General features: G+C 36.4%; 1 protein-coding gene across 1 annotated transcript in view; it reads right to left on the bottom strand.

Annotated features, from left to right (window-relative positions):
• The window catches only part of XPR1 (xenotropic and polytropic retrovirus receptor 1), a 223,780-nt gene that overhangs the window by 10,316 nt on the left and 188,343 nt on the right, over positions 1-25,121 (bottom strand). Inside the window, exons 12-13 of the mRNA XM_003130352.7 lie at positions 10,327-10,493; positions 6,877-7,016 (exon numbers count right to left, since the gene is read on the bottom strand). Coding sequence (XP_003130400.6) covers positions 6,877-7,016; positions 10,327-10,493 — 307 coding nt within the window. The remainder of the gene's footprint in view (positions 1-6,876; positions 7,017-10,326; positions 10,494-25,121) is intronic.

The raw sequence follows: 25,121 nt of genomic DNA, 5'->3' as shown, positions 1-25,121 counted from the left end.
GGCAAAAGTAAGATAACTACAGGGAACTAACCTCTTTATCTAAAATAAAACTCTTGATTTAGATAAAGAGAATAAAGAGGTAGTATGATGTAAAAGCATAGATTCTAGGAGACTGTCTAGATTCAAATCATGGTTCTGCCACTTACTACTAGGTGTAATAACCTTGGATGATTTACTTAACCTATGCTTCATCAGTAAAATGAGATAGTAACAGTATCTACACCTTACAAGACTGTTGTGAGAATTCAGTAAGTTAATATATACAAAGGGCTTAGAATAGTGCATAGGTACAGAGCAGAAAATATGTGTTTGCTGCTGCTATTATTAATATTATTGAATATTAATAAACAATTTATCTTGAGTACTGGGGAAAAAAACTTGAATTAAAGGGAGAATGGGGAATGAGTAAGAGCAGAGACAGCAAGTATAGACATCTCGGAGAGTTTTGGTGTAAAGGAGAGCAAGAAATGGGCAGTAGCTGGAGGAAGAAAGAAGACTCAAAGGAGGGTTTTTGCTTTCGCTTTAAGTGGGTGACAGAGTATCTGATTCTATTTTTAAGCAAATAATTTTTAAAAAGAAAAAATCAAGAGTTAAAAAAGTAATTGAGCTACCTTTTTTTAAACTAGAATTTTAGACATCTGAGAAAGTGAAGAAGCCAAGGAGGGGAGACAGATGGTTTGGAGGGAGCACTGATACCAACAAGTATACTGTTTCCAGATTCAATCAATTTTATCACGTCATCATGATCAATGTGCCCATCCTGACTCAGAGGATATACATCTGCCTGAAAATATCTTTATTTCATCTTCATTTGTAAAAGATATTTTCACTGAGTAAAGAGTTCTAAACAGGCAGTTGTTTCTGTTCAGCACACTGAAGATACCATTTTAATGACTTCTGACTCTCATTGTTGCCATTGAGAAGTCAGCTGTCAATCTACCAGCCATTTCTTTGAAGATAATCCTTTCTTTTGGGATGCTTTCTAAAAAAAATCAAGCATTTTAACCAAAGTAAAACATAGATATCTAGAACTGTGTAAACCGTAAGTATGCAGCTTTAGTAACTATTATAAAGTAATCACACTGTGTACTTTCCACTCAGAAACAAGAAATAAAAAAATTACCATACATCCAATGCTGCCTTTATGATCCCCTCCTATGTTATTTTCTAGAGAGTTTATTGATTTACTTTTCAGAGTTAGCTCTGCAATCCACCTGGAATTGATTTTGCATATACTATGCAGTAAGAGTTGAGATTCATTTTTTCCCCAGTTGACTCAGTATCATTTATTAAAAAAACAAAGAAACCTCTTTTTCCCCACTGTTACTTAGCCACCTTTGTCATAAATCAAGTAGTGTCAATGTATGTGTGGATTTGTTCTGGACCCCCTATTCTGCTGCAGTGGACTATTTACCTATTGTTTCACCAATACCAGATACTGTCTTAATTACAGTGGTTATATAATAGGTTCTGACAGAGGCTTTAACTTTGTTCTTTTCAGGATAGTCTTGGATATTCTTGATCCTTACTGTTCCCATATAATTTACAGAACTGGCTTGTCAATTTTCACACACATACATCATCTATTAAATTTATTCCTTTAGGTATTTGATATATTCTGGTGCTATTCAAAACGGTATTTTTAAAAAATTTATTTATTTATTTATTTATTTTTTTGTCTTTTTGTCTTTTGTTGTTGTTGTTGCTATTTCTTGGGCCGCTCCCGCGGCATACGGAGGTTCCCAGGCTAGGGGTTGAATCGGAGCTGTAGCCACCGGCCTACGCCAGAGCCACAGCAACGTGGGATCCGAGCCGCGTCTGCAATCTTCACCACTGCTCACGGCAACGCCAGATCGTTAACCCACTGAGCAAGGGCAGGGACCGAACCCGCAACCTCATGGTTCCTAGTCGGATTCGTTAACCACTGCGCCACGACGGGAACTCCTAAAAATTTAATTTTCTAGTTGTTTCTGTTTTTTAGAATATTAATTTATATTAACCTTATAATCAGGAACAAAGCTACATTCATTTTAATAGCTGATCTGGAAAATCTTTTGAATTTTCTGCACATGCAATTATGTCATCGAAGAATGATTATAATTTATTTCTTCCTTTCCAATCTTTATACTACCCCTGCCCCCCACCCCCTTGCACAAGCTATACTTGCAGTATGATGTTAAATAGAAGTGGTGATAGTAGGCATACTTACCTCGTTCTTTGTGTGTGTGTGTGTGTGTGTGTGTGTGTGTGTCTTTTAAAGGCCACACCCATGGCATATGGAGGTTCCCAGGCTAGGGGTTGAATTGGAGCTGTAGCCACTGGCTTATGCCATAGCTGCAGCAACACCAGATCCGAGCTGCATCTGTGACCGATACCACAGCTCACTGCAACACCAGATACTTAACCCACTGAGCGAGGCCAGGGATTGAACTTGTGTCCTCAGGGATTCTAGTCAGATTTGTTTTTGCTTGAGCCTTGAAAGGAACTCCCCACTTATTTCATTCTTGATCTAAAGGGAGAACTTATGGTGTTTTTTTTGTTTGTTTTACCATAAATATGATATTGTTTATGATTTTTGTAGTGTTCTTTTTTTTCATAAATAGGTATTGACTTTTCTCAATAGCATTTTCTACATATGTTGAAGGTTGCTTTCATCTTTATTCCTTAATGTGGTGAGTTAAACAGATTGATTTTTAAATGTTAAATGATTTTTGAATATTACATTTTACATTCTGAGAATGACCCTAACTTGGTTGTGATATATTATCCTTTTTATACATTGTTGGATTCATTAGCTATTTCTTTTTTCTTTTTTTTGTCTTTTCTAGGGCTGCACCCATGGCATATGGAGGTTCCCAGACTAGGGGTCTAATCGGAGCTGTAGCCGCTGGCCTATACCACAGCCATAGCAACACAGGATCCAAGTCACGTCTGCTACCTACACCACAGCTCACGGCAACACTAGATCCTTAACCCACTAAGTGAGGCCAGGGATCAAACCCACAACCTCATGGTTCTTAGTTGGATTTGTTAACCACTGAGCCATGACGAGAACTCCCATTAGCTAATATTTTGTTTCAGGATTGTTGCATTTCTGTACCTGAGACAACTTGTTCTTTCATGGAATGTTCCTGTAGGTTCAGAGATGAAAGTTATACTGAACTGGGAAGTGCTCCTTTTATTGTTTTGTTTCCCTAAAATTTTGTGTAAAACTGGTAATATTTCCCTCTCGTATAGGTGGAAGAATTTCCTAGGCCTGCAGTTTTCTTTGTGGGAAGGACTTTAATATGGATTTAATTTCTATACTAATATAAGCCTGTCAGATTTTTCTATTTCTTTTTTATTGGCTTTGGTAAACAGTGCTTTTTGAGGAATTTGTTCATTTCATTAATTTTTTTTTAGCTTTCTTTTTAGGGCTGCACCTGCAGCATATGGAAGTTCCCAGGCTAGGGGTTGAACTGGAGCTGCAGCTGCTGGCCTACACTACAGCCACAGCAACACGGGATCCAAGCCATGTCTGCAATCTACACCACAGCTCATAGCAGTGCTGGATTCCTAACCCACTGAGCAAGGCTAGGGATCGAACCTGCATCTCATGGATACTATTCGGGTACATAACCTGCTGAGCCACAATGGGAACTCCCTGTTGATTTCATTTAAATTTCTAAATTTCTTGGAGCATAGTTGCTCACAATATTGTTCTTACTCTTAAAAACTGTCTTTAAGGGGAGTTACCGTTGTTGCGAAGTGGAAACAAATCCAAGTATCCATGAGGATGCGGGTTTGATCTGTGGCTTTGCTCACTGGGTCGGCATTGCCTTGAGCGGTGGTGTAGGTCGCAGGCACGGCTTGGATCCTGCATTGCTGTGGCTGTGGTATAGGCCAGCAGCTGTAACTCTGATTCAACCCCTAGCATGGGAACCTCCATGTGCCACGGGTGTGGCCCTAAAAAAGCAAAAAAAAAAAACCACCTGTCTTTAGGATTTTTTATATTTATAATTTATACCCTCTTTCATTTTTTTCTTTATCAGTACTGTATAGATATTTAATCAATTTTATTAGTCTTTTGTCTTTTTTTTCAATTTTATTAGTCTTTTTAAATAATTGTGGCTTGTTAATTTTCTATTATATGTCTGTTTTCTATTCCATTAATTTGTTCTTTATATTTCCTTCTACTTTTTGGAGGTTTGACTTGCTATTTAAACTATTTTCTAATTTTTGGAGCTGTACACTTTTCTAATTTATACATTTAGGCTATACATTATGGCTTTAGCTACATTTGACCTTTTTTTTTTTTTTGGTCACATTTTTTTTTTTTAAATTTATTTATTTATTTATTTATTTTTTGTCTTTTTTTTTTTGTTGTTGTTGTTGTTGCTATTTCTTGGGCCGCTCCCGCGGCATATGGAGGTTCCCAGGCTAGGGGTTGAATCGGAGCTGTAGCCACCGGCCTACGCCAGAGCCACAGCAACGCGGGATCCGAGCCGCGTCTGCAACCTACACCACAGCTCACGGCAACGCCGGATCGTTAACCCACTGAGCAAGGGCAGGGACCGAACCCGCAACCTCATGGTTCCTAGTCGGATTCGTTAACCACTGCACTATGACGGGAACTCCTTGGTCACATTTTCAATTTTGTTCTATTCAAATTATTTAAAAATTTCATTGCAATTTCAACTTCAACCCATGGTTATTTAGACATGTGCTACTTAATATCGAAACACTTTGGAATTTTCAGATATCTTTTTGTGATTTCATGCTTCTGAAATTTCTTAAGACTTCCTTTATAGTGCAGTATACAGTTACTTTTGGTAAATGTCCTACATGTATTTAAAAGCATTTGTATTTAGAAGTTGTATAGTCCTCTACATGTCAATTAGATTAAGTTGGTCAACTGACTACTTGTTTATTACTGAGAAAAGCATGTTAAAATCCTCCTTGAAAACTGTACATTCATCTACTTCTACTTTTTAGCAATGTCAACTTTTACTTTACATATTTTCTTTTCTCAATTTTTATTTTACAAATATTTTTATTTTTTTAATAAAAACTAATTTTTAACTTGCTTTTTATTTTTTTCATGCTTTTATTTTTTATTTGCTTTTCAGATTTTTTCATTTTTTTTCTTTTCATTGCTTTGCATATTTTCAAGCTATATTATTAGGCACATACAAATTTCAATTGGCTATCACAAATGTATCTCAAAGTCTCTAAGTGTGGCAAATTTCCTTAGGGCAAAACGAGCCTTAGTGTTCTGCTTATCTTGGGGGTACCTGCTTTCACTTAGAGTTTGGGCTATCTTGTCAGATCTTGATGTTTTTAGGAAGTTTTTTTTTTTTAAAGGAAGATTTTGAAACGTTTGATCTGGCATTTTTATTGTTTCCACTAAGAAGGTTGGGCTGAATAACCCAGCCTGCTATATTGTAAAAAATGATTTTCTCAAAAAGATTTTAATTGTAATTTCTACGACTTTTACCTCTGTGTTTCTACTCATGACTCTTCCAATGGAGCCCAATTCCTTTTTTTTTTTTTTTTTTTAATGGCCTCACCTGCAGCATATGAAAGAAAGTTCTGGGGCTAGGGGTCAAACGGAGCTGCAGCTGCAGCCTACGCCACAGTCACAGCAACACCGGATCTGAGCTGCATCTGTGACCTATGGTGTGGCTGGCAACAATGCCAGATTCTTCACCCACCGAGTCGGGCCAGAGATCAAACCTGCATTCTCACAGAGACAGCTCTGGGTCCTTAACCTGCTGAGCCACAATTGGAACTACCCAATTCCTTTTTTCAATTTACTTAAAAACATTTTATTAAGTATACAACACATTCAGAGAAGTGAACAAGTATGAAGGGCCCAGCATGATGAATTTTCATGAAGTGAACCCATTATGTAACCAGCACACAGATCAATAAACAACATTACTCTTGCCCCCTTACCCCGCAACTGGAGGTTCTCCTGGTGCCACTTCCAGTCACTGTTGCACAAAAGCAAATACTATTTATAGATAATAGATACTATTCATGGATAAACAGTATTTTATAAAATACTATTTATAAAATACTATTTATCTATGACTTCTCATATCAGATAAATTCTGCCTGCTTTTTTATAAATTTGGAGTCAAACAGGGAATACTTTTTGCATCTAACTTCTTTTGCTTAATGTTTTATAAGATTCATCTATGTTGTTGTATTTAGTCTTTTGCTCTCATTACTGAATAGATTTGCATGTGTGCATACACCACAATTTATATCTACTCTAATAGTGCTGGGCATTTGGGTGGTTTCCATTTTGGTCTGGTATAAACAGTACTGTGAACATTCTTGTGCATGGATCTTGGTGACCTTAGGTTGGCATTCTTGCTGACTATGTACCCAGGCGTTCATGCACAGCTTTGGTAGGTACAAACAAAGAATTTTTCCAAAGTGGCTGTTGTATTAGTTTACACTGACCTTCCGTGCAGAGAATTCCAATTGTTCCTATTCTACATCCTCATCAATACCCGATGTGTCTGTATTTTTCATTTTAGCCATTGTAGGAAAGTACCTATATCTCAAATACGAGGTTTAATCTGCATTTCCTCCATGACTAGACATGTTAAGAACCTATTCCTATGTCCATTAGCCATTTGGATGTTCAGATGGAGCTAGTTCTAAAAAAACTAGGTCATCACTGGTAGCTGTTTTAACTTTGTAAGAATTAATCTCTTAGTCCTTCCACCAGGATCTTCCAACTCTGAGGCTGATCAGAAGTTTAAGCAAAGTTGAAGGAGTTCAGTCTTTCAGATCTAAGTTTTAATAAATTCTAATTTATAAGTATTGAGCAACTTTTTAGGTAAAGAGAATCTTTGATAAACTTTTCAGTACTTTGCTTACCGGAAAACTTCAAGGGGAGCAAAGACAGTAGCAATGATGTCCCCAGAATGAGGCAACGAAGTTGTGGTGGTAATTGAGATTTGGATAGTCCAAGCAAAGCGCAGTATCACATCCTCTATGATGGCACAGTAATAATAGGCCTGAGGAATAATAAGCAAATTGAGTACACTTACTATCACGTTTCTTATGAATAAGCACACCAAACATAGTAGCAAGAATCACATACCCTACTGATAAGAACAGGTTAAAGAAAAAAAAATCTTTTATATTTTACAAAGACTTCACCAATTTTTTTTTTTTTTTTTTTTTTTTTTTTTTTTTGTCTTTTTGCCATTTCTTGGGCTGCTCCTGTGGCATATGGAGGTTCCCAGGCTAGGGGTAGAATCAGAGCTGTAGCTGCCAGCCTATGTCAGAGCCACAGCAACACGGGATCCGAGCCGTGTCTGCGACCTACACCACAGCTCACGGCAACGCTGGATCGTTAACCCACTGAGCAAGGTCAGGGATCAAACCCGCAACCTCATGGTTCCTAGTCGGATTTGTTAACCACTGCGCCACGACGGGAACTCCTAATTTTTTCTTAAATGGTACAATATTCAAAATGAAGTTTTACTGAATTTCAGTAATCATTTACTTCATTCCCATATTGTATAATAGGCTCTCCTCTGGACCTCAGAAATACAAGCCAGATGATATCCTTGATTTTATTGAGATTATATTCTAATATGTATGTAATAGACTAATCACTCAATAGTTAATATCACAAAATACTGGCAGATTTATCAACTCTGTTATTTGCACTTTCATTATCATATTGCTCTAATTTTTTTAAACTAGAGACATTTATATTAGTGCTTTTCAACCTCAACACATTTTTTTATTATAGTTGATTTACTATGTTCTGTCAATTTCTGCTGTACAGCTAAGTGTCCCATCATATATACATACATACATACATACACATATATATATACACACACACATTCTTTTTCTCACATTATCCTCCATTGTGTTCCATCATAGGTGACTAGATATAGTTCCCAGTGCTATATAGCAGTCAAACTGCCCTAGTTTTTGATGTCAGTAAATAAAATTAAACTTGCAAACATAGTTAAATTTTAGGAATGTTCCATTCTCACATGGGGAAGACAGCACTCAACTAATTTATCCAGGTACTAGAACCCAGTACTTAGGAGTCTAGATTTAGCTACACAGAAGTCTTAAGAATACAAACTGCCAATAGATCAAAACTGTAATTCATGGATTTTCTCATTATTAATCTCTGGATAATTAACTCTTTAAAAATATGTATTTAAAGGTTGTCATTTTTTTCCAATTTAATTACTATTTTATTTTGGAGCATATCTGATTTACAATGTCAAGTTATTTTCAGATATACAGCAAAGTGATTCAGCTATACATATACACATTCTTTTTCAGATTTTTTTCCCCATATAGGTTATTACATTAAAGGTTGTGGTATCTTATGGAAACTACCACTGCTATATATTAGGCCACAGCATTTATTTTAATAACAAAATTTAACAAAGGGATACTAGTCATGTTAGATGGCTATTAAACAAAAGAAATAGCAGTTCTCTTGCCACTTTCTCATCCCATTCTCTAGAGACAAACATTTTTAAAATTTGTAGCAATTTCTCCTAGTATTTATCCTCCCCATATTTTCCAAATAATGTATGTATATTGCTGTATCTTGAATAATCCATTTTGGACATTATCCACTACCAATGTGATTAACTTTATGAAGATTTTAACACATTAACACACCCCCTTCTCCCCGCCACCATTCATTCAATACAGTGATATGTAATTTTTGGATAAACTCAAATGCTATGAACCATTATTAGGCTTCTTAGTGAAGAGCTGCAAGTTCATCTGTCTTTAAAAAGAGCTAGTCAACTGATCCACAGTTGACTGATGTGGAAGCTGATGTTACCAAAAATTCAGAGTCTTTTGGAAGGAATACACTTAACTTGAGGTCAAGAGACACAGAAAAGTTAAGATTTAATATGGAGATAACACAAATGCATCCTGGATCTGGGTGTGGTGTTCAATAGTATGTATTGTTAACAATGAACAACTGATTTTAAGGTTCATATAACTATTTCCTAATATTTGCCTTTTTAAAATTGAAAGGGTGATTCCCCCAGAACATTCTTCTTATACATTTGCAAAGAATAATGTACAAAAGCATATACTTTATTTTCTATGGCCATGAAAATATGTAATAAAAAAGAAACTGAAAGATTCTATTAACTAATTTTACTGCACAGATATCAAAAGAACAATTTAAAAGGAAGAACAGATGTAAACAGTTCATCAGAGCAACCATTATAATAAGAAATAAATGTATTACATCTCTCAGTAAGGTGAAAACAGTATAAAGAGCAAAAAGGCGCACACATCTGGTGAACACAAAAGGCCATCCTTACCTGAGTACATGTCTACTCTCTGACTTGTGCTTACTATTATTTTCTTTTCAAAGAAGATTTATAAAGATATGCGTAGTATCTCGGTCATATATTCTAAATTTGCACACTGGGATTATTGCTATAACTCATGTTAAAAAAATACTGTCAGTGATACTTTACAGCAGGGACTATGCTGGGCAGTGAGGGATATAGATACCTAAACAGGTAATTATAATACAATGTGATAACTGCCATAATGGAAATTTTAATAGGGTAAAATGGGATTAGGATGGATGGCTAATTATGCTTGTAGAAATAAAAAAAGGCTTCTTAGAGAAAATAATACTTAAACTGACTCTTAAAAACAAGGAATAAGAGTTTGCAAGGCAAACAAAGAGGCAAAGAGGGCATTTCAGAGGGCGGGAATTGCACGTTCACAAATAAATTATAAATGGTGGTAAGTTACTTATTCCTCTATTTTATTTTATTTTGTCTTTTTGCCATTTCTTGGGCTGCTCTTGCGGCATATGGAGGTTCCCAGGCTAGGGGTCTAATTGGAGCTGTAGCTGCCGGCCTACACCACAGCCACAGCAAAGCGGGATCCGAGCCGTGTCTGCAACCTACATACACCACAGCTCACGGCAACGCTGGATCCTTAACCCACTGAGCAAGGCCAGGGAGCGAACCTGCAACCTCATGGTTCCTAGTCGGATTCGTCAACCACTGAGCCACAACAGGAACTCCTATTCCTCTATTTTAGACTTTATCACATTGTATTACAATCTGTTTGTTTACCTGTTTTATAATATAGATCATGGCCTCCTTGAGAAGCAGAATTTTTACTTTATTTCCTATACTGCCGAGCATACAGTAAACATCTGATATATTTTTGTTGACTGAATGGATTAGTATTTTTTGGTAATTGTTTCTCCAATTACATTAGCTTGGGACAGGGTATATACTGTAACAGGTACACCTGTTTTTGTTTCAAATAAACACAAGCACTCTTTGCACATACTTTCTGGGGGTATACAATTTCTTCTCGGAGGAAGGTGTTTTCTCCTGCATTCTTATCAAAAAGACCCCAGTCCATCTTCAGATCCCAGATGAGAGTATAACAGGAACTGATGATACAAAAGACAATCCACAGGTAAAAGAACACCACGGTGTCTGAGTGACCTCGTTCTAAAGAAAGAAAAGGGAAAGGGAAAAGAGAAAATGACTAGATTCAAGTAAAACTCTTCATTAAATAAAATAAATAAAAAATAGATTCTTTCTTAAGCTTCATAAAGGAAATAAGGTTTTAAGCAAATCTCCTTATAGGGTCATTGTCTAACAAAGGTGAAATAATAAATCTGATTCTCCTAAAGACCAAAGTAATTACCAAACATTCATTAAGTACATAAAATTTGTACAGATGTGCATTTAGAGTTTGACGGCTCTATGCTGAGAACATACAATTTCAAATAATTGCGATGGAGAGTCTGAATATTACAAAAGATGTCATTTTAATTTTTGCCATCAGGTGGCAGCTTAGGGTAAAAGATAAAAAAAAAAAAATTAGGAAACGCCACTGGCAAGGAATGTGCTGCATTTGCTTCAAGAAATCCTTGGATTGTTTTTATACTCCAAGAACGTTTCCTCCATATACTTAGATCTTATCAATTCTTATTGTGAAAGCAATCAGATAATTTTAATTCTAGATAAAGTGGCAGAAAGCAACAGACAGATGAGGAATATATTTAAGCAAATTTCTCTCAAATCACAAAGCAAAGCATGATATTTTTGCTTATTCTGGACATTGTTTAATGATACAAAGGCCTAATTTGACTTTATGCTAAGAACACTATAATGTAACTTTGGGCTGAGAACACTATAAAGTGGACTAAATCAGAAAAATAAAAATAATTTACAAAGGCAGTGACACAACTGTTTCACTCTCAAGGGCTTCATATATTCTCTAATGACACTCTTCTTTGATAAGTTTGAAAGTCATGATATTGTGTTCTCTGGGTATAGGATATTCGTATATAACTATTACTAATATGGCCCTCAACCATCAGGAAAAAAAGATGTCATCTAATTTTAAAAAAGTTTAAATTTGGTTAAGTTTCCCAAAGGCTCAGAAAGTAAAGGATGTACCATGCATTATCCATTATCTTTCCTGTTAAAATAAACAAGTACTTATTAATCAGGATTATTTAAAGGCACTCTGCAGTTAAAAGAGCCATTTGTTACTGATGATAAATTTGAGCTCAATAAAGTATAAGCAAAGTACTATGAGAAAATCAAGGAGAATGAGAATGTTTCCAATAGTGGGAAGTAAGAGGAAACTGCACTTGGGTTATTTCTAGAAGGATAAATAAATAGTGTTGCAAAAGTCAGGCAGATGAGGCAAGAATATTCAAGGCTAAAAGAAGATAATGAAAAAGCATGAGGGTGGGAAAATGCAAGGTATGTTTGAGAAGCTCCAAGTAATCTAAATCTAGTGTGAGTGAAACACAGAGGATGTGAGGAAGTGGGTATGATTTGAAATGAGGCTGGAAAAGACATTCTGGGTCTGGCTATAGAATGCCTTCTTCAGCCTTAGAATTAGATGTGTAATTCATAAAAATAACTGGCTGGCAGGTTGCTTTCATCAACTCAGTTTAAAAAAATTCAGATATCTCAGAGCTCTAGTGTTGTGTTAGAGTCAGTTTATACCAGCTTTATGAGCCAATTGTTAAAATTTCAAAAATTCTGCAAACTGGTTGTTGAATGGTCATTATTAAAAATTAAATGACATAAACTCATAATTAGTTACATTAAGAACAAAGGTAATAAAAACTCAAAATCCATCCCTTCCTAATTACTGTACTAAATTTTGCTATTATTCACTCTTTTAGGTTATATGTTTATTGTTATCTATGTAATGGAAACACTATACATCTTTTTCCAACATTACATGTTAATCATCTTATCAGCTTGAAATTGGCTGTTGTGGCAATCCATATTTATACCATATAAATCAGCAAACACTGCAAATCAGTGCCCCCATGCCCACTCTGACCCGAGGACTGTTTTTTAAACGTATACCCACACACCACTGTTCAGCTTCTTCTCCTGGAAAGTCAATGGTAGGTAACAGAAATAAAAGTCTTTTAAATGGTCCACAACTGATTCTAATGAACAGTCAAGCTTGGATACAAACACATTTTCAGCTTTAAATTATTTTCACAAAAACTTTTCTTCATCAAAAGCAAATTGGGGAGTTCCCATTGTGGATCAGGGGAAATGAATTTGACCAGCATCCATGAGGACATAGGTTTGATCCCTGGCCTTGCTCAGTGGGTTAAGGATCCAGCATTGCCATGAGCTGTGGTGTATGTAGGCTGCAGACATGGCTCGGATCTGGCATTGCTGTAGGCCGGTGGCTACAGCTCCGATTCAACCCCTAGCCTGGGAACCTCCAAATGACACAGGTGCGGCCCTAAAAAGACAAAAAAGACAAAAAAAAAAAAAGCAAATTGGGTCAGAGATTTCCCTTGTGGTGCAGCAGGTTAAGGATCTGGCATTGTTACTGTAGCGGTTTGGGTCGTTACTGTGGCACTGGTTTGATCCCTGGCTGGGGAGCTTTCGCACACTGTGGGCGTGGTCAAAAAGAGCAAATTGGGTTAATATTTATTTATTTATTAAAATTTATCATCCCATTTTCTTTTTTCTTTTTTTGACTGCTCCACATGAAGTTCCCAGGACAGGGACCAGATCCAAGGTGCAGTGGTGACCCACATGGCAGCTGCAGCAACTCCGGATCCCCTAACTCACTGTGTTGGCTGGGGATTGAACCTATGTCCTGAAGCTGCAGAGATGCTGCCGATCCTGTTACACCACAGTGGGAACTCTGGTTAATATTTATAACTATAGCATTGGGTCATATGGATTTATCAATTTAAAAAACCAAACAAAATATTTACTTATTATCTAGATTTAGTCAGATGTGTTCTGACATACCTGTTCACCTCATTCTATATACATATAAAGAGTCTAGCTGAGTAGTACTGTTTAATAATTAGCATCATGGTTGCACTGGAAAAAAAATCCTATAATATCTACTAAAATTTGCAAAGAATAAAGCATTTTTAGCAAATAAAGCAAAAATTCACTCTTCTCATATTTTCCAGAACAAGATCAACACAGAGATAAAGACAAAAACATTAAAAATAAAAGAGATAAAGGCTAGCAGCTTAACTGCAAATTACCCTGGCAATTCTTTTTTTTAACTGAATGTTTACTATGTGAAAGATGCTTTACATAAATTACCTCATTTAGTTTTTACAACAAGACATCATTTTGTTTGCTTGTAAAAGTGAAATGAGAATAAAGCAGTAAGTTACATTTAGCAGGAGGTAAGGAAAAACAATTATTTCTCAACTGAGTATAGGTAATACCAAATCTTATTACTGAAAGCTGATTTTCTTTCCTAATTACTAAAGAAATCATTGAGTTCAAATTACTATATGTAAGAAAATTGTGGGGAGGGGAGTTAAAAAAAGGAATTAATAATGAAACTAAAAGTAATGTGCTAATTTTCATTTATTTCTTCTAGATTTTAAGTATAAGTTCTATGCTTAGAATATAATTCTTAAAAGGATACAATGGTTAAGTGCCTTCCTCCTTTCTAAGCCCATACTATTTCTACGAAATCTCTATGAACATACATAAGCACTTACTGATTTAAAAAACATTTTAACAGAATATTTTGGAATAAGTAATTTTTAGCTTATTGATTTCATCAAACAATAATTAACATGCACCTGGTCTATATATGCTACATTTTGGTCTCTTCTTAATTATTACCCTCACCTGATTTTTCCCAACTTCCAAATAAGCAGTGCTTTCTCCCTGGGTTCATCTGCCTTCATTAGTATTCAAGGGTTGTACTGGGAAGATATTACCACTTTAGGCAAGCAATTACATCTAATTCTCTCTTGGCTAACTCTAGTAGCCCACTTTAGTCATGTTCAGAATCACAGAAAATCAAGTCATTGCTATTCTACCCTAAGCTTCTGTTAGACACCTGCCATTTTAGAAGTATAATTAATACCAGACATATGAATGGATGGTAATGGTATCTACTGAATCTAAAACAAATGAAAATAAGCTTCTTAGAGTTTTGTACCCATCAGCCATCATAGAAGGGATAAAGCAAAATAATATATAGGGAAAAGTGCTAAGACAGAAATCAGAAAAATTACATATGGACATCATCTTGAACTATATTTCAGGAAGAACAGATTAAATACCAAAAAAGTGGCACTTTGTGAAAAGAAAGTACATAGACTTTTTTCAACCAAAATTCTAGTAATAGTTTATTAGTTTTTAATCTGAAATTAAACAAGGAAACAAAAGAGATTGGACACTGTTTTCAAAGCCCAAACCTATATAGGTAAACTGAGTTAAGAAACAGTTTGGCATCTAGCAAATCCTAGTTCTACCACTATAGCCAAAAAAATCAAACCATTGAATTGGGATATTAATATGGTTCTCTGAAAATTAATGGATATAGATACTTCCCTGATCTTTAGTGCATTTTAGTTAATATTTGAGGTCACATGTATTACACCTCCTCAGGTGATTATCAATTTATCCTAGGGCAGGCAAGATAAATATTATTATTCCCATTTTACAGTTAAAGAAGCTGAAGTTCAGAGAGAGTGTAAACAGTAGAAAAATAATTGGATTGGAAGTTAGAAAATCTGGGTTTGGATCCAGACTCTGCCTCCTTCCAACTCTGTGATGATAAAAAATTCATAATCTTAAAATGACAGAGACAAAAATGGAAATCATGGAGTTCCCATTGTGGTGCAGTGGAAACAAATCCGACTAGGAACCATGAGGTTGCAGGTTTGATACCTGGCCTTGCTTAGTGGGTTAAGGATCCGGTATTGCTGTGAGCCGTGGTGTAGGTCACAGATGCGGCTCAGATCTGGTGTTTCTGTGGCTGTGGTATAGGCTGGCAGCTGTAGCTCCCAGTAGACCCCTAGTCTGGGAAACTCCATATACCGCGGGTGTGGTCCTAAAAAGCAAAAAAAAAAAAAAAAAAAAAAAAAGAAGGAAATCATTAGGCCTAAGGATTAAATGAGAAACTAGTAATAGGAATCTTTATCCAAGGAACTTTTCTTGTACTAGACAGCACTGTTTCCCTAAGTACATCTCAACTTGAAAAAGTTTCATAAAACTATTATGTAACATTAAAAAATTTTTCTGAGGTATGTGGAAAATAGAATTTAAAAACTACAATATATTATTATTTCATAGTGTATAATATTACATTTACAGAAAAATACAGGGGTAGCTATCCCTGATTAGGAAAGGAAGATTATTAAAGGAACTTGCTTTTAACTTTATGTATTTATATATTATTTGGATTTTATTTTTACAGTAGTACTTACATATCCATGTTTTACTTATATAATTAAAACTAAAAGAAAAAGAAAGAAAGTGGCTAAGGAAAACAGTTGCTAGTGTGGTGATATTTTACAATGACATAACAAGCATTTAATGTTGCTATATCCTTTTTACTATAAAAAAGTACACAGGAATTCACTCATTCATTCATTCATTCAACAAATGTTTACTGACTATACACTACTACTATTAGCTATGTTATTTATTATATAGTTATCATACTTAGGATTAGCTCGAAAGAAAAATAAGTTTACTTCTACATTCAACAAACATATGCTGAATGTCTACTGGGTAATCAAGTATACTTTAGAGAATGGGGATGGGGAGTTTCCATCATGGCTCAGCAGTAACAAACCCAACTAGTGTCCATGAGGATGCAGGTTTGATCCCTAGCCTTGCTCAGGGGGTTAAAGATCCAGAGTTGCAGTGAGCTGTGGTGTAGGTTGTAGATGCGGCTTGAATCCGGTGTTGTTGTGGCTGTGATGTAGGCCAGCAGCTGCAGCTCCAGCTCGACCCCTAGCCTGGGAACTTCCATATGCCATGGGTATGGCCTTTAAAAAAAGGGGGGGGGAAGATTTATCAAAAAAAAAAAAAAAAAAAAAAGAGACTGGGGATGTACCGAAGAATTATTAAGGGCTGGGTGTGAAAGAGGAGGGATGTAAAATAAACATAATCACAACTCGTAAGTGTCACTGTAGAACTGTGCATAGAGGAAGAATCAATAAGTTAGGCTTTCAAGAGAGGAAATAGCCCAGAAAGGCTTCCTGGAGGAGGTGCTCACTTGAGCTGAATCTTGAAAATTAGCGGTCTTGAGTTAATCAGGTTTGTGAGGCCAACAAGCCATGTCAAAGAGTTTAAACCATTAATTCAACAAATGAATATCTACTACATGCCAGATATTATTCTAGACAACGAGTACACAGTAGTGAATCTTATTCACTGACGGGCAAATTTCCTACCTCAATGAAGTTTACTAATTAGTTGGGGTAGACAATTATCAGAGATACAAATAAACAAGGTGATTTTAGGCAGTGAAAAGTGCCATGAAGAAAACAGAACACGGTGACATGATTGAGACTGGCAGAGTTCCTTTAGATAGTGTTCAGGCAGAGACAGTCTCCAAGTTGATACCTGAGTACTAAGAAGGAGCCAGCTATATGAAAAGCCGGAGGAAGAATTACACATATAATATTATGTTTTCTAATAACCACATTTTAAAAGCTAAAAAGAAACAGGTTAAATAAAATATATTATTAAAATTAATTTTATCTAAATGTTATTTTAATATATAATCAATAATAATATAGATCTTTTACACTTTTTTTCATACTAAGTCTTTAAATCTGGTTTGTATTTTACACTTAAAAGCATATCTTAATTTAGACCAGGCACATTTCAAGTGCTCAATAACTCCATGTAGCTAGGAGCTCTATTACTGAACAGTGCAGTGCTAGATATTGTATTATAAAGGAGATAAGTTTGAAATGAGAAGACAGGAATAGTGTACTAATGAAAAAGTTCTTATAGTAACCCAATGAGAAATGATGAGAGTGCCAAATCCTAACCACTAGACCACCAGGGAAAGTAAATGAAGAATGATGAGGACTAGAATTGAGTACAGGCATGAGGTACAGAGAGGTCAGGCAAAAACCGAGCAATATTTAGGGACTAACGTTGTCAGGAATTGGTGAACTGTGAAGATGAGATAAAAGATAGAGTCAAGGATGAACCAGGAAGATCTCAAACTGAATGAAAAAAAGTTAATCAGGGGAGTTCCCACTGTGGCTCAGTGGTAATGAACCCGCCTAGTATCCATGAGGAAGCAGGTTTGATCTCTGGCCTTACTCAGTGGGTTAAGGATCTGATATTACCATAAGCTGAGCTGTAGGTTGCAGACATGGCTTGATCTGGTGTTGCTGTGGCTGTGGTGTAGGATGGCAGCTATAGCTCTGATTCAATCCCTAGCCTGGGAACTTTCATATGCCACGAGTGTGGCCCTAAAAAAAAGAAAGAAAATTAAAAAAAAGCAAAAAAAAAAAAAAAAAGTCAATCAGTAGATGCACAAAATGAAAGGACAGAGGAGTTGCAATTGTTTGACTAAAATGCTTTCAAAAGCATTTAAATGCTTTAAAAAGCTTGAAACAATGAAAAAATAGAGAGCCTCAACAGAGAATAGCAAATCTCAGCAAAGAAATAGAAGATGGGAATCCTCTCTGTGGCTCAGTGGGTCAAGCATCCAATGCTATCTCTCTGAGGATGTGGGTTCGATCTCTGGCCTCACTCGGTGGGTTAAGGACTTGGAGTTGCCACAAGTGTGCTGTTGGTTGCAGATGCAGCTAGGATCCCGTATTGCTGTGGCTGTGGTGTAGGCCTGTAGCTGCAGCTCCGATTTGATCCCTAGCCCAGGAACCTCCATATGTTACAGGCATGGCCAAAAAAAAAGGAAAAAAAAAAAAAAAAAAGAAAGAACGAAAAGAAATAAAAGACACAAATAAAAACCAAGAGGAATGTGAGAACTGAAAAATACAATAACCAAAATAAGCTTAATGAATGGTGTTAACAGCAGAATAGAGATGACGGAGGAAAGAGTCTACAACCTGGAAAATAGGTGAATAGAAATTACCTAATCTGAACAACAGAAAGAAAATTGAAAAAAAAAAAAAAAAAGATGAAAGAAAAGAGACTCAGGGACCTGTGCAACTGTTAAAAAAAAAAAAAAAAAAAAAAGATCTAATATTTGTGTCAATAGAGCCCAGAGGGAAAGAATAGGGAGGAGCTGAAAAAGTACTTGAAGAAATAATGGCTGACAACTCTTCAAGTTTGGTAAGAGACATACACCTACAGATTAAAGAAGCTGAGCAAATCTCAAATAAACAAACCCAAGAAACTATGCCAAAACACAAAATAATTAAACTTCTGAAAACTAAAGATAAAGATTGGAGCTCCCTGGTGGCTCAGCGGGTTAAGGATCTGGTGTTGCCACTGCTGTGGTGCAGGTTTGATCCCTGGCCTGGGACCTTCCACATGCCATGGGTGTGGCCAAACAAAAAAACAACTGCCCCCCTACCCCAAACCCTAAAGACAAAAGATAAAACCCTTGAAAGCAGCCAAAAAAAAAACCCAACACTTTAACAGACAGGGTTATAACAATGTGAGTGATAGCAGATTTCTCAGAAGAAATCTTTTGGAGGCCAGTAGGAAGTAGCACAAAATCTGTCAAGTGCTGGAAAAAAAAGAACTATAAGCCCACATTTTGTTGCTGCTGTTGTTGCTTTTTAGGGCCACACCCACAGCACATGGAAGTTCCCAGGCTAGGGGTTGAATTGGAGCTACAGCTGCTGGTCTACGCCACAGCCACAGCAATGTGGGCTCCGAGCCATGTCTGTGACTTACAATACAGCTCACAGCAACGCTGGATCCTTAACCCACTGAACAAGGCCAGGGATTGAACCTGCATTCTCATGGATCCTAGTTGGGTTTGTTAACTGCTGAGTTACGAAGGGAACTCCTAAACTCATATCTTATACTGAAGGTATACAGATTCTCTTTTTTTGGCAGGGAGGGCCATGCCCATGGCATGTGGAAGTTCCTGAGCCAGGGATCCAACCTGTGCCACAGCAGTGATCCAAACGGCTACCTTGACAATGCCAGATCTTTAACTTGCTGTGCTGCAAGAGAATAACCCAATGTCTATACTATACTCAGTATCATTCAAAAAATGAAGGGGAAATCAGAACGCTCTCAGATAAATGAAAACTAAGAGAACAGTTTTCTAAAAGAAAAGAACTGTTGAATTCTCTCAACAGAAAGAAAATAACAAAGGAAGGAGCCTAAGAACTTCAAGACAGAAGAAAGAACCCAGTGAGAAAAAATACGGATAAATATAACACGCTTTTCTTTTCTTCTTGAGTTTTCCAAAGAATGCTTGACAGCTGAGGCAAAAATTATAACACTGTTTGACATGGTTCTAAATTAATGGAGAAAATACTTAAAACCATTACATTATAAATGAAGGAGGGTAAAGAGATATAAAGGGAGGTATAAAGTTTAGATATAAAGTTTTTATAAGTCACGCAAACTGGTAAAATGATGACACTAGGACATTGTGCTAAGTTATGCATATATATAACATAATACTGAGACCAACCACTAAAAAAGCTATATAAAGAGAGAAGGTAAAAAATGTCATAGATAATAACAATGGAAATTTTAAAATATTCAAGTAAAAACAGAGAAAGCCAGAAAAGAAAATGGCATACTTAAATTCTAACCTATCGATAATTTTATTAGGAGTTCCCATTGTGGCTCAGCACTAATGAACTGACTATTATCCATGAGGATGTGCGTTTGACCACTAGCTCTGCTCAGTGGGTTAAGGATCTGATGTTGCTGTGAACTGCAGTGTAGGCTGCAGATGCAGCTTGGATCTGGTATTGCTGTGGCTATGGCATAGGCCAGCAGCTGTAGCTCCAATTCGACCCCTTTCCTGAGAACTTCCATATGCTGTGGGGTAGGCCCTAAAAAGAAAAAAAATTTTTTTCATTAAATGTCAATGATGTAAATATATCAATTAAAAGAGACTAGCCAAAGGGATTAAAAACTATGTGTTTTTGTTTTTTCTTTTTATGACCATACCCATGGTATATGGAAGTTCCTGGGCTAGGGGTCGAATTAGAGCTGCAGCTGCTGGCCTATGCCACAGCCACAGCATCACCAGATCCGAGCTGCATTTGCAACCTTTGCTGCAGCTTGTGGCAATGCCAGATCCTTATCTCTTTACCCTCCTTCATTTATAATGTAATGGTTTTAAGTATTTTCTCCATTAATTTAGAACCATGTCAAACAGTGTTATAATTTTTGCCTCAGCTGTCAAGCATTCTTTGGAAAACTCAAGAAGAAAAGAAAAGCGTGTTATATTTATCCGTATTTTTTCTCACTGGGTTCTTTCTTCTGTCTTGAAGTTCTTAGGCTCCTTCCTTTGTTATTTTCTTTCTTTCTGTTATTTTCTATCTGTTTCTACCTGATATTGGTAATATATGTCTTCTTCTCTGTTCTCTGTTCTTTGTCAGCTATACTAGAGGGTTGTCATTTTATTGATCTTTTCAAGGAACCAGTTTTTTGTTTCATTTTTTCCCTGTTTTCTTTTTCAATTTCATTGATTTCCGTGCTTAGCTTTATTATTTCCTTCCTTCTGCTTGCTTTGTTTGGATTTATTTTGCTTTTCTTTTTCTAGGTTCTTGAGGTAAGTTCTTAGATTATTGACTTGAGACTTTTTCTCTTTTCTCATGTATGCAGTTCTGTATATAATTATATGTATAATGCTGTGTGCATTTCCCTCTCAGCAATATTACCAATATCAGGAATGAAACAGAATTATCACTACCAATCCTAAAGACATCAAAAGGATAATAAGGGAATACTATAGATAACTCTATACCCATAAATTTAGATGAAATGGACCAAATTCCTCAAAAAATAAAGACTATCACAACTCACCCATTTTGAAATACATAATTTGAACAGTCTTATAATTACCAAGGAAACTGAATTTACAACTTAAAAACTACTCCCAAATAAATCTCCAGACCCAAGAGAATTTTCACTTGAGAATTCTACCAAACTTTTAAAGAAATCTTCCACAAATTAGAAGTGATAAAACTTCCCAATTTTTTATGAAATTAGTTTTACATCTATACCAAAACCAAAGACAGTACACAAAAAGTAAAGACCAATATCCCTTGTGAACAAAAACATAAAAACCCTTGACAAGATATTAGCAAATTGAATTCAGCAACATATAGGAAGAATTATTCACCATGACCAAGTGGGGTTTATTCCAGAGATGTTAAATGCTGTTTCAATATTCAAAAATTAATAATGTAATTCAACATCTTATTTATTTATTTATTTTTGTCTTTTTAGGGCTGTGCACCCATGTCACATGGAGGTTCCCAAGCTAAGGGTCCAATCTGAGCTGTAGCTGCTGGCCTATGCCACAGGCACTGAAATACCAGATCTAAGCTGCATCTGCAAACTACACCACAGTCACGGCAACACCGGATCCTTAACCCATGGAGTGAGGGCACGAATCAAACCTTCGTTCTCATGGATGCTAGTCAGATTCATTTTCCTCTGAGCCATGACAGGAACTCCTAATTCAACATTTTAATGAGCTAAAACATTAGATGAAAAATGACATGATCATTTTATACACTAGGCAAAGCACTTGAAAAAAAATCAACACCCAACATGATTAAAAAAAAAAAAAAAAACAACCTCTCAGAAAAAAGGAATAGAGAGGAACTTCCTCAACAAAACTTAATAAAGCTTCCTCAACAAAAACCCTACCGCATTAACTGAGGAAATTTTATTTATTATACTTACTGGTAAAAAACTGAATGCTTTTTAGCTCCCCCCTAAGATTAGAAACAAGCAAGGGTATCTGCTCTTACCAATCTTATTCAATATAGCATTGGAAGCTCGAGCCAATGTAATAAGGTTAAAAAAAAAACAAAACCCATAATCCCCCAAAACAAAATGAAAGAACAAACAAAAGAACCAAAAGGAAGTAAAAGGCATAGAAATTGGAAAGGAAGAAATAAAACTGTCCCTTTCTGCAGATGATGACTGTTTACATGGCTAATGCCTTCTTTGGCAAAAAACCCTCCTTGGATGAATGAACTCAGCATGGCTTCAGGATAAAAGACAAACACACAAAAAATCAACTGTATTTTTATATACTAGCAATGAACACACAGACACCAAAATTTAACAATACAATATCATCCTTTACAATTACTTAAAAATGTAGTTCCCATTGTGGCACAGTGTAAATGAATCCAACTAGCATCCACAAGCGTCCGGGTTCAATCCCTGGCCCCGCTCATTGGGTTAAGGATTTGGCATTACCATGAGCTGTGGTGTAGGCCACAGATGCAGCTCAGATCCTGTGTTGCTGTAGCGTAGGCAGGCAGTTGTAGCTCCGATTTGACCCCTAACCTGGGAATTTCCATTGTCTTGGGTGCGGCCCTAAAAAGCAAAAAAACCCACCACACACACAAAAAACAAAACAAAACAAGCCCCAATTGCTCAAAAAAAGTCAGAAATTTGTACACTGAAAAATAAAAAATGTTGATGAGAGAAATCAAGAGAGGTCAATTCTCCCCAAACTGATATACAGGTTTAATACAATTCTTACTGAAATTGTAGCAAGATTTTTTTGTACACATAGACAGTACTATTCTAAAATTCATACAGAAAGGCGAAAGAACTAGAATAGCTAAAACTTTTTTGAAAAAGAGTAATAAAGTAGGAGGATAAAGATTTATTATATAGGAGTTCCCATCTGTGGCACGGCGGAAATGAATCCGACTAGGAACCTTGAGGTTGTGGGTTTAATCCCTGGTCTTGCTCAGTGAGTTAAGGATCTGGCGTTACTGTGGCTGTGGCATAGGCCGGCAGCTGATTTGACCCCTAGCCTGGGAACCTGCATATGCCACAGGTGGGGCCCTAAAGAGCTAAAAAAAAAAAAAAAAAATTATTATACAGCTGCAGTAATTAAGATTGTGTGGTATTGGCAAAGGATAGATACATGGTCAGTGGAACAAAATAGAGAATTCAAAAACAGATCCACAGAAACATTCCTAACTAATTTTTGACAGAAGCACAAAAGCAATTTAATAGGGGAAAGGCAACTCTTTCAACTAAAGGTATTGGAGCAACTGGACATCCATAGGCAAAATACGAACTTCAACCTATCTCACACCTTATACAAAACAAACTCAATCATGAATTTAAACATAAGACATAAAACTATAAGACTCTTAGGAAATAATAGAGAAGCCTACAGGATCTAGGGCTAGGCAAAAAGCTCTTAAGACTTGAAACCAAAGGCATGGTCCATAAAAGAAAAAGAAATGATAAGCTTGACTTCATTACAGTTAAAAGCTTCTGTTTTGTGAAAGACCATGTTAAGAGGACGAAAAGACAAGCTGCAGATGTGGAGAATATATTTGCTAATATTACACAATAACTTGTATCCAAAATATACAGAGAACTCTTAAAACCTAATAATAACAAAACAACCTAATTTAAAAATGGTTAAGAGGTCTGAACACATCTTATCAAAGAACATACATGGATGGCAAATAAGCATATGAAGATATGCTCAATATCATATGTCACTGGGGAAATGCAAATTAAAACAGTAATAAGATACCACTATGCAACTATTAGAGTGGCTAAAATCCAAAAAACTGACAATATCAAATGATAACAAGGATGTAGAGCAGCAGGAATGCTTGTTCATTGCTGGTAGAATGCAATATGCTTCAGCCACTTTGAGAGACAGTTTGGCAGCTCCTTAAAGGCTAAAAGGAGTTCTACTGTAAGATCCAGCAATTATACTCCTAGGCTAAGCTGAGTTAAAAAGTAATGACCACACGGAAACCAGCATACGGAGTTCTCTTACGGCACTGAGGATTAAGTATCTGGCTTTGTCACTGGAGTGACTTGGGTCACTGCCATGGTGCAGGTTCAATCCTTCGCTCAGGAAACTTCACATGTCTTAGGCATAGCCAATAGACCCAAAAAACCAAAAATCAAAACACAGCAATCATCCCCAAACCCCAGCACATGGACACCTACAGCAGATTTATTTAAAATTGCCAAAAATTTGTGGGTTTTTTTGTTTTGTTTTTCCTTTCTAGGGCCACACCTGTGACATATGGAGGTTCCCAGGCTTGGGGTCGAATTGGAGCTGCAGCTGCTGGCCTACGCCACAGCCACAGCAACACCAGATCTGAGCTGCGTCTGTGACTTCCACTGCAGCTCACGGCAACACTGGATCCTTAACTCATTGAGTGAGGCCAGGGATCGAACCCTTGTCCTCATGGATGCTAGTCAGGTTTGTTACCTCTAAGCAACAATGGGAACTCCAAAAATTGCCAAAAATTTGAAATGACCAAGATGTCTCTCTAGTGAAGAGATGAGCAAACTGGTACATCCATGTAATAAAGTATTATTCAGCAGTAAAAAGAAATGAACTGTCAAGCCAGAAAAAGACACTGGAAAAACCTTAAATGCCTACTGCTGAGTAAAAGAAGTTAGTCTGGAAAGGCCATCTGCTATTGGTTCCAGCTATATGATATTTTGGCAAAGGCAAATCTATAGAGTTAGTAAAAAATCAGTGGTTGCTCACAGGGAGGAAGTAGAGGAATAAAAAGGTGTAGACAGAGGATTTTTAGGATAAGGAAACTATTCTACATGAAACTGTAATGGGGAATACATGTCACTACGCATTTGTCAAATCTCACAGAACTGTACAGTACAAAGACTGAATCCTAATGTAATCTATGGACTACAGTT

Source organism: Sus scrofa, chromosome 9, assembly GCF_054392235.1.
Source record: "Sus scrofa isolate SSC_HxYL_T2T_F1_AM1 chromosome 9, Sscrofa_HxYL_maternal_Yorkshire_Landrace_v2.0, whole genome shotgun sequence".
NCBI lineage: Eukaryota > Metazoa > Chordata > Mammalia > Artiodactyla > Suidae > Sus > Sus scrofa.
The sequence above is the reverse complement of the archived record's forward strand: the minus strand, read 5'-3'. Positions and strand labels throughout refer to the sequence as shown.